Consider the following 10705-nt stretch of genomic DNA (forward strand, 5'->3'; position numbering starts at 1 on the left):
ATTATAGAATAAAAAAAGTTGAAACTGGCGGGTGAAATCTGTTTTTTTGAAAGTCATGCTGATAAAGCTTGTTCAGGATACTCATTCTGACTCATTCACGTTCATCCGTCTCTCTGCTTGCTCACACTGACCTCTTGTGGCAGATCACAGGCTCTACTTGCTGTTAGATATTCAGAAATATCCCACTGTGATGGTTTTGATAACACACTCACCTTATCTGATACACTCACTGCTGGACCTGACCTTATGTAAAGCATACATTTTTAGGAACATGTGTTTTGCATATTGCAAATGTTTTGTTATGTGGAAACTGTCTCTGTAAATGTGTTTTCAGCAAAACATGTAACATTATACTACCATGAATCTAGTCCATCCTTATTATCATCACTAAGAATACAATATTAAGGAGTATTTTTACAGCGTGGTATTAATTTTGCTGTTAACACTGTCTAGATTGTGTTAAGGTCAGGCAGGCTACATCATTAGCATATTTTATTTATTTTGTATTTTTTAACTTTATTTAATCCCCGTTGTTTTATGATCACTGTATTATTGATTGTTGTCTGGTTTTAGTCCAGTTATTAGTCACGATGATACATATACATTTTTAAGGAATTTAAATTAAATGAAAAAAGACATAAAAACACAAACAACAATCAAATCCGAAGTTATATTAAATAAATAAACAAAAATAAATCAATATGAAATAGAAAAATGAATGCTGTGATCTCATTGGCTATTTCAGGGCGACGTCAGAGTCACGCGCTTTCCCATTGGCTACCGGATGGACACTTATTTCTGTCTGTCCTGAACCAGCTGTGTGAAGGTGAACCCGGCCCGTGTCTCTCTGCCCGTCGCTGAAAGCACCCTCTCCCCGTTTCCTCCTCCTCCTGCGCCGGGATCATCTGCCTTGACTTGAGCCATGTCCATTTTCAGCGATGTCCCGCAGGCCCCTCCGGTAGCCGTCTTCAAACTGACTGCCGATTTCAGAGAGGACAGCCACCCGCAGAAGGTGAATCTGGGGGTTGGAGGTAAGAGATGGTCGCGGCCGGTAATGCTAATGCTAAAGCTAAAGCTAAGTTAGCTTGCTGGCAGTGAGACAGCCCACCAAACGCCGCTGCCACGGGCTGTGTTTGCTAGCCTTGTTTAGCTGTCTAGCTGTGAGTGCCGCCTCGGGGCGTTGTTGGTGCCATTATATCAGACATTAGCAGCTCTTTCATTTGACCTTCGCTACAAGCTAGCAGAGAAGCTAACATGCTGGAGCACATAGTAGCTTCCCTTCTGACTGCTAGCTAACTTTCTCCTGTCAGCTCCATACAAATGCTACTGCTGCCACATCTGTGATACTGGAAGAAATGGCACGTTAGGGAAAGCTGTCACGTGACTCCTCCTTCAACCGTTTACCCCAAAACTCTTCTCGATTAAAGAGACCAGAGCGTGTATGTGATGTGGTAAAATAAGTATGCAGCAGGTGTCTCACGTACTCTCTCTGGTGACTCACCTGTGTCCTTGAATGCATCATTATCTACATAATGATGACTTTGGAGATGGTTTTATCTAACATCTCGCCATTTATAATCGCGTGCAGGGACATAAAGATTGGGACTTATTGGTTTGTTAACTTCTTTATTGCAGCTTCTGGTAACTCTAGAATTTAATCCTGCTCGTTGTGTTTTGAAGCTGTCAGGTCATTGTGCACGTGTTGCAGGTGTTGCGTTTCAGGTGACTGGACCGATGCAGGGTGATGAATGCCTTTGCAGGTTAACTGATGAATCACTTTTTAGTTTTGCTGATAAGGCGTTACAGCTTGCTTGGTTATCTTTCCAGATTGAAAAAAGAGATAACAGCAAAACAATTCTTAAAAAGAAGGTCAAGATGTGCCTGTTTATTTAGTTGTTTTTGTTGTTCTGTAGATGATAATTTATCTGTTTATTGTATGGGTTTGTTGGTAGTATGATGCCACCTATGCACTTGGACTCCTTCATCTTTACTCTCCTTACACCAAAGACTGCAATTAAAATAAGTCTTGGAATTTAATGTGTCCTCCTTGACATTTTGTGGTGAAATGTGTCATGATGTCAACAAAAACAACCCAATGGGAAGAGTCCCTCGTTGAATTCATTCATCTTTGACAGTTTAATTACTTCAGAGAACTGAAGCGTTACAGTAAGCATAAAACTAGACCATATACAGTCTCATATCAGTCAGTCAAACACTGCAAAATCTGTTAACATCTGCAAACAGTAATCATCAGTACTTGTTGCTCTGCTGACCCAACTACCTCTCATACATCAGCGTTTTTGAATCTCACCACGCCGTATGATGCAACATGGACTCGGACCTTGCACATTAGCACCTCGTTGGCCAAAAGTATCAGCGTGCACCAAACCAGTTTGGCCTGGAATCAACCAACAGTGGAGAAAAACAACCCTGAAAGCCTCGCCAGTGTGATGCAGCCAGCAGCCATGGCTCCATGTCTTCTGTCAGACTGAGGGACAGTACATGCTCAGTGTTTCTAGAGTTGCAAAATTCTCCTTCAAAAGGCCTTTTTGCCACCCGATCGCTGCCAAAAGCCACGGCACTTTGAGAAAGAGGTCTTATATTGTAATGTCTCCATTCTTAATCATTTTGGCGGCGCACCAAATTATTTTGACGGCCACCGAATCTCCTTTCAGGCGATCCACAGATCCAAAACCAGCAACATGCTTGTTTGACCTTTTTAAGCGTGACTGCCTTTTGATCCGTGGTGACTGTCTACAGCTGCGGTGAAGGCCTGATATGTGATACAGCTCTGTCCAGGCGCCCCATACAGTATGAGGGAGCGCGAGTTCTTAAGGAGTCAAATATGTGCAACACACCCACACACATGCACGCACACTTGGTTTAGTCTGGCTATCAAATGTGACCTTCATGGAGTGTATGACATTACATGCAATCAAGCAGTACTGTTTTTCTCTCTCACTCACTCACTCTACTTCCCTCTGTCTCTCTTTACTTTATCATTTCAGACTCTGTCATTAGTTTATAGTCTGCACACTTTGAAAGGTTTGTCTTCGTCCTGCCAGCAGAGATAACAGAGAACTTTTACTGTGTCTCATGTCGAGCTCCAGCAAAAAAAATAAATAAATACACATGTGGCTACATATTGCTTTTCCCAGTGTAAAAATGTGGGTTTTATGCTCAGACATCATGGGTTTATTAAGAAAAATAAAGCACCACGGGAACTAATGCCAAACCTTTTTGGTGCAAGTGCTTGAGAAAACACTTTAACCAGAAATACATAATCACATTTTGGATGACTGGGAACACCTTAAGTAGAAGATTTTGCTCTATAATTCAAGCTTTTCTGCAATGAGTTGGCACAAATAGATGCCTGTTGAGCACTGCATAAGTATAGTGTGAAATCTTCTGCTCCAGTCATCCAAAACATGATTATACGTTTCTGGTTAAAGTGTTTTCTCAGGTTTCACAAACAACGTGTTGCAGAAAAGCTATTTTCATTTGTTTGATCCAGTCTGAAATGCAGCTGTGACTTTCTGCGTTGCTGACACCAGTCTCAAATCTAGAAGGCTTGATGGCTTGTTGATGAAGTGCTGTCATTGCCTTGTGTCCCCTCCAGCTTACCGTACTGATGACTGCCAGCCCTGGGTGCTGCCGGTGGTGAAGAAGGTGGAGCGGCTGATCGTGGAGGACGACAGCCTGAACCACGAGTACCTGCCCATCCTCGGCCTGCCCGAGTTCCGCTCCGCCTCCTCCAAGGTCGCCCTGGGAGACGACAGCTCCGCCATCCAGGAGAACAGGGTGAGACACACACACACACTCACACACACACACGCACACACGCAACTTTCTGAGCTCTTACTTCATATTATTTATTCATCTTCTTTCCATCCTGCTGTTTCCTCTCTCAGGTGGGAGGGGTCCAGGCTCTGGGTGGGACAGGTGCGTTGAGGATCGGGGCAGAGTTCCTGCGGCGCTGGTACAACGGCGTCAACAACACCGCGACGCCCGTCTATGTCTCGGCGCCCACCTGGGGTGAGTAGACAGAAAGCTTCTCTGAACATTGCTGCTGTGTGAAACGCCTTGCAGACGGATGGCAGCAGTAAGCACCACAGTTGATGTTAAAGATCTGCTGTTTGTTCCTCTTCCTCCCAGAGAACCACAATAGCGTGTTTGCCGATGCTGGTTTCAAAGACATCCGGCCCTACCACTACTGGGATGCTGCTAAAAGGGGTCTGGACATCACCGGGCTCCTGGATGACCTGGAGGTGAGGAGGAAAGATTGTGACAAGTGAAATAAAACTAGAATGGGAGGAATATAAAGTGGATGTTTTGGGTGTTTATGAGGCTGAATGGAAAAAAAAAGTGACTTTTAAGTAAAATAAAAATAGATGCAGATGAGGATTAAGCTGTTTTTTTTTTTTTTTGGTCTTTATCCAGGAAGAAAAGGGTTAACTAGTGGATGTAACGGTCACTTGGTCATGTGACTGTTGTCTGATCCAGTTTGCCTCTTGCATTACAATGATGCAGACATCCATGATGCTTGTTACATGTTACAACTTTAAACATCCACATACAGTAAATACTGTATTGTGAGAAGAGTTTTCTCATGAACTAAAATGGCTTTATAATTTCAATGCTGACAATTTGATTTTTGAATTCCACTTGGAAATGTAATATTTGCTAATTAGCATGTGTCTGAAACAACAAAGGAGGACTACTGGTTCGTTTGTCTTTGGTTAGCACTGCAAGGGTGCGTGCAGGAGTTAAGTAACTAAGGAATTAAGGAAAACTACGCATGCTCAGACTCTTCTTCTCTGGTATTTGATGTATCGCTTGCATTCGTACGTATGGAGATATGTGACTCCTCCTTTCTCAACAGAAAGCTCCAGAACACTCCATCTTTGTCCTCCATGCCTGCGCACACAACCCCACCGGCACCGACCCGACCCAGGAGGAGTGGAAGAAGATCGCAGAGGTCATGAAGGTGAGTCGGCGCCAGACATCATAAACATGTAGCGGTGCCGCTTCTGTCACACGCTGTCACTGTTTTCAGGCTCCTCCATGAATGTTTCCCATTATTATCAATCTGCTGTGACTATTTTCACATCTGATTCAAAGGGATACTTACATGTTTTCATTCATTTTTGCCCAAATGTGTCTTTAAATCAAACTGCCTTCTCAGAGTATTGTCTCATCTCTTATCGTTCTTCTTTTATATTTTGTCTTTTCGTCTCTAGAGGAGGAAGTTGTTTGTTTTCTTTGACTCGGCTTACCAGGGTTTCGCCTCTGGCAGTCTGGATAAAGATGCCTGGGCCATCCGCTACTTTGTCTCAGAGGGTTTTGAGCTATTTGTGGCTCAGTCCTTCTCCAAAAACTTCGGCCTTTACAGTGAGTACACGTGATGCAGACCACATTTATGCAGTCCTGGTTTAGTGCTCTTCATGGTCCCAAAGACTTCTAAATTGTAATGCATAGATGCCAAAAATAAGTTTAATCCCTAAAAGTCCACAGAGTGGGCTATAGTGGACATTATTCATAGAAACCTGACAGACTCTCATCGCAGCGTATCTTTTCTCTGCTGCTGTTACCAGATGAGAGAGTTGGCAACCTGACCGTGGTTGCCCAGGACAACGAGAACCTGACCCGCATCCTGTCCCAGATGGAGAAGATTGTCAGGACGACTTGGTCCAACCCGCCGTCTCAGGGAGCACGCATCGTCAGCAAGACCCTCAACAGCCCCGAGCTCTTCGCTGAATGGTATGTTCCCACGGAGCTGCTGTCGACGCTCTGACATCAGCCAGTTCGCATCAGCTGTCTGCCGTGCTTTTCTTCTCTCGCTCGTCTCACCACTGACCCCGCCTCCCCCTCCACAGGAAGGGTAATGTGAAGACCATGGCAGACCGTGTCCTGTTGATGAGGGATCAGCTGAAGACCAAGCTGCAAACTCTGGGAACCCCGGGGACCTGGGACCACATCACCCAGCAAATCGGCATGTTCAGCTTCACCGGCCTGAACCGTGAGTGGAAAACACACACGCGTGCACACACACACGCACGCACACACACACACACACACACACACACACACACAAACCTTTTGAAGCATGACTCTGGTCCATTTCAAGTTAGGTTTTTTTTTTTTAAAGACCCAATTTTAGCTCCTCAAAGGAAGTTTGTCCAACTTTTCTTTTGTTTTTTTTGTTTATATTCATTTATATTCATATTTTTTGATGCTCTGTCTGCTGACTGCTCATGTTTCTTGCCCTATTGCTGTTACCCTCTTTTAGGATCTCAGTATTTAACTTAGTGAGCACATTGTTGTTATTATAACTAGAAATTCAAAACTATAATTAAAAGACGAGCCAACTTCAGTCTTAAGGGTTATTCTTGCTGATAATACTTTGACAAAACAATTTTAAATCCAGGTTCATTTTTAGCTTTTTCCAGAGCTTTCATCCATAAACTGAACCCTGAAGCTGGAGAAGTTCTATCTTAGCTCATCGTCTTCATCAGGGAATGGAGTTTGCTTAGTTGAAAGTTCTAGAAATAGCTAGTAAGAGATTCTGGAGTGTGGACGGTTTTGTCACAAAGACCCAACGTGCAGGAGAAGGCATGAAGCGTCAGTTCCTCTTCCACGCTGTGTGACGGTCCCTGTGTTGTAATGTGCCTTGCAGCCAAACAGGTGGAGTACATGATCAAAGAGAAGCACGTGTACCTGATGGCCAGCGGTCGCATCAACATGTGCGGTCTGACCTCCAAGAACATCGACTATGTCGCTCAGTCCATCCATGACGCCGTCACCAAGGTCCAGTAAAAGTCGCCTCTGTCCACCCTCTTAGTGCCGCCTGCGCGCCACAGGAAGTATAGTCACTTGTGTGCCCTTGTACCCCTCCCCTGCTTATCCTAACCTCTGATTGGTTGAACTGCAGCAGGGATTTTGCAGTTGAACCAATGGTTTCTGATTTTCTGTTCTCACGTGGAGGTACTGTATAAACCTTTGGGAGGTGCAATGATTTTAAGAAGACACTTGAACGCACACATCCAGGTCTCACTGTCAGCAGAGCTTCAAACCCCGATGTGTCCAAGTTAAAATGCCCCTTCATGTGCAGACTGTCTGCTTGAATCCACTTGAATTTTTGTTTTTCCCTGTAAGATTCCTCAATAATTTATAGCACTTCCAAGGATCAGATATACTGTCTGTAATATTGAACAAAATGCTGTTACTGTAAATAGATATACTCACACATAGAGGTCCTTTATTCAGCTTCACAATAATCAACTGATATTTTAATCGTATCTCTATATACGAAGCAACAAAAAGGCAACTCATCAGGACATTTCTTATGTTGAAGCCTAAAGAAGGGCCTATAAGAATGGTTGTTGTCTGTCATGTGACCAGGTTTAAAGGTCACTTGAAGGTGTAATGCTTGTGCCTGACGTTGTAGGTTTTGCCTTGTCAGACCTGTGCAGCTACGTAGACGATCATGAAGTTAGTAGAAGTCCACAAAGCGACTTTGTGCCATCACTGAACAAAATCACCTCTCTTCTCTGTCGGTTGTTATCTTCTGTCCACCCTGCTGTGCCCTTATTTTGTTACAGAAAGCCTCTGTAAAGGCGATTGTTGTCATGAGCCACTCTGAACAGACCTCAGAGCCTGGCGCTTGTTAGCCACAGAACCACACTCCCATTATGTGGTGTTGTTTGTAATAGCACACAGCAGTATGTGTGTCCTCACTGAAATAAACTGTAAACCACAGGAACTGAATCTCTGCTTTCTGCCTGTTTCTTTCCCCCAAAACTCCTCTTAGCTAAAAACACATCAGTGAGCTGCATCATTACACCTGCTGACATGCTCCTTCATTATGAACACACGCTGTCGTTTATCTGACACCATAACCCTGTCCTGCTTCCTCACAGAGCACCAAATGCAGATTAATCCACCGCTGAAAATAGTCCCCAACGAATACACTCTTTCCTCCAGTGTGAGTGGCTGACAGCCACACACAGAGCAGGAAATCATAAGTATTGTCTTTCTGAGAGGGTTTGTCACCTTTACCTTTACCTTTCTGCTGTACACATTTTAGAAAGCAGGAAGCTATGAGCCAGTACTGATACCTGAACTGTACAGTGCAGTCCTAGACTAAACGTACTTAGTTACCTTCCACCACTGGCTACACAGACAATGGATCAGTTCATTTTCTGTTTTCATGGGATTTGTTGACAGGAAAAGAAATACAGAACATCAGCAAACTGATTCTTCAATATGAAATGAAGAGTGGACACTGCTGAAATGCAGTGTGTTGTGGAGCTTTATATTTCTGTTTATTTTGATGCAAAATACCATCACATAGTTGCTTTCTATTTTACAATTATCATGTCATATTCTCTCCCAAAACACTTTATCTACACGTCCTCCCGTTACAAAATACAATAAAACAGAGCTGAAAACAACACAAATGTCCTCTAAGCAGCAATCAGAGATTATATGGGCTCATGGCAGAAAGAGTGAGAGTACAAAACTGATCTCAGAGTCTTAAAGAGCGCATCCTGATAAGCAGGATCAGATGGATCCGCAGCAGGAAAATGTACCTACAATCAAATCAACAACATCCTGCAGCAGAATCAGTTATTGTCTGTCTTTGACCTCAATGGATGATGCTGATTGGCTGCGGCCGCTGCTCCAATGCAGCAAAGTGACTCAGCAGGTTTGATATATTGCACCCAGGAGGGATGCTCCCCCTATGTCCCCCTCCGCCTGTTACATTAGCCAATGAGCTGAGCTGGAAAGCACCCCTCCTTCTTTTCCCGCTGTCCCCGGCCTGTGATGCATCAATCTGGGTGTTTAAAAACCAATGCCACTGGGAGAGGCTGCTCAGAGCAATGCTTTTTGCCAATATTTCAGATCTTTAATTCCGATGATTGTCAGTTTTTAAATTACATCCTGTTTCCCGAACTGCTTCCCTCTGTAAGATGGAAAACCCACAAAAAGTCAGACAGGTTGAGACCTTTAAAACCTCCAATCAAACTGTGAAATTCCGCTCTTTAGTCCAGGCGATCCATCAAAAAGAAATTATTTAAAGTGATGGCTGCATCATAAGTTCAGACAGGAACCTAAATTATATTTTGACTGGCTTTTCATTAAAAGGCCAATAACATCTTTTATATCGGTCAGACCTGAAACTTCAGACCTTTATCTGCATCCTCATCCTTCCCTGCATCCCCCACCTCCCTTCCTCCTCCTCCCCCAGCTCCTCCTCCTCTGTGCTGCAGTGGCACAAAACTGGTCCTGCAAACGTAATCAGACGGAGCCACGCCCGTCCACCCCGTCCACCCTGTCCCCTTAACACTATGCAGACAAACACAAGAGGTCCAGAGCGCTGCAGGTTCATGGACGCAGACAGAACTGAAGGATTCTGGGTTTGCACTCCAGTAACCAACAGCAGCTGAAACCAGACCCGCCAAGCTGTTCAGTCTGAAACCGTTGATCTGTTTGATCAGTGTGTCGAATTGTTAGACATAAATCACCAAACTACAACAGCTGACAGGGTTATCAGAGCTCCAAAAACACTGGATTTTCCTCTATATTAATCACATTTGACATGTTCACTGAGGCATCACATCAGCTCTTCTAGGTTGCCGTCTCCATGCAGTGAGTCCTGCAAGAATTCAGAGAGCAACAACAGCAATTTTTAATGTTGAGCCTCCAGAATTAGTTAAATAGTAACACTGTGACTTTGAGATGGTAAATTAGGATTTTTTTCCAAATAAGGATCCCAATAAGATAACAGGCACTAAGATAAAATCTCCAGAATTCAGTTTTTTCCTCCTTTTATTCCTAAAAAATATGTTTCCGCTGTAAGTTAACTGATTTGGCTATAATGGATGCAACAATCAGAAATGCAGACACAGTCTAAATATATCTTGAGCTTATTGTATCAATGATTGGTTGACAAATCATCAACCAAAGGTTTCTTTTGCTGGAGCTTTTTCACAGCAGACATGTTAATTTAAGTGAGCCAGCATCCGCAATACCAGGACCCCGAAATCAAAGCACCTAATCAGTCGAACCAAAAGCTGCATTTCGTTTTTACCTCATTACCGGTGTGACAACGTGAAATCAGCTGGTGTTTTTTGGGGGCAAAATAAAAAAAATCCACAGACTCTTGTTCATTGTTTCTCCACAATCTGCTGAGTCGCTCACATCAATCAGCTTAAGTGGTTTCAGTATTGCTGTTATACACAAAAGTGGGCAGCCAGTTGCGAGTTGCAGTAAACTGAATGAGAAGTCGAGCTTGGTAAAAATGTTTAACGGCAACTTAAAGCGCAACCACGTTGTAAAGCGCTGTTAGTATTAAATCATGCAGGAGAAACACTGTGAACACTTCGTTTTTTTTTTCAAAATAAAAAAACCTCCATCAAATAACCCTTAAATGCACATTCAAACCCATGCAGCTACGAGCCAAAGGAAATGCACATGTATTAGAAAGAATATTCAGTGATACTTCATCTCAAGTTCTAATGCGGTATCTTTGCAGTATGTTTCAGAAATCCCATTTTTGTTGCCAATGTGGAGAACAACAGCTGAAATTAAACCAAACAAACATCAAAACATGAGATATATATGAAAATAACAACAACAACAAAAAAAAACTGTCAAGCTTGAGCTCGATCTGTCGACATCATGTTGATTGGTTGAGTCTGGA

General features: G+C 43.3%; 1 protein-coding gene across 1 annotated transcript; it reads left to right on the forward strand.

The window, feature by feature from the left end:
* The first annotated feature begins 754 nt into the window (after window positions 1-754).
* Window positions 755-7767, forward strand: LOC139346537 (aspartate aminotransferase, cytoplasmic-like). Its single transcript, XM_070985648.1, has 9 exons — window positions 755-1031; window positions 3620-3801; window positions 3912-4035; window positions 4156-4268; window positions 4883-4987; window positions 5241-5391; window positions 5595-5760; window positions 5877-6019; window positions 6677-7767. Exons 1-9 carry the CDS (start codon window positions 923-925, stop codon window positions 6814-6816), a joined length of 1233 nt encoding a protein of 410 aa, XP_070841749.1. The 5' UTR covers window positions 755-922; the 3' UTR covers window positions 6817-7767.
* Window positions 7768-10705: the final 2938 nt, after the last annotated feature.

Source organism: Chaetodon trifascialis, chromosome 2 (genome assembly GCF_039877785.1).
Source record: "Chaetodon trifascialis isolate fChaTrf1 chromosome 2, fChaTrf1.hap1, whole genome shotgun sequence".
Taxonomy (NCBI): domain Eukaryota; kingdom Metazoa; phylum Chordata; class Actinopteri; order Chaetodontiformes; family Chaetodontidae; genus Chaetodon; species Chaetodon trifascialis.

Coding starts and splice junctions, on each gene's coding strand:
- LOC139346537 (XM_070985648.1), top strand. CDS start 923: ATGTCCATTTTCAGCGATGTCCCGCAGGCCCCTCCGGTAGCCGTCTTC. Junction 4,036..4,155: donor TGTCTCGGCGCCCACCTGGG/GTGAGTAGACAG, acceptor TCTTCCTCCCAG/AGAACCACAATAGCGTGTTT. Junction 6,020..6,676: donor CAGCTTCACCGGCCTGAACC/GTGAGTGGAAAA, acceptor TGTGCCTTGCAG/CCAAACAGGTGGAGTACATG.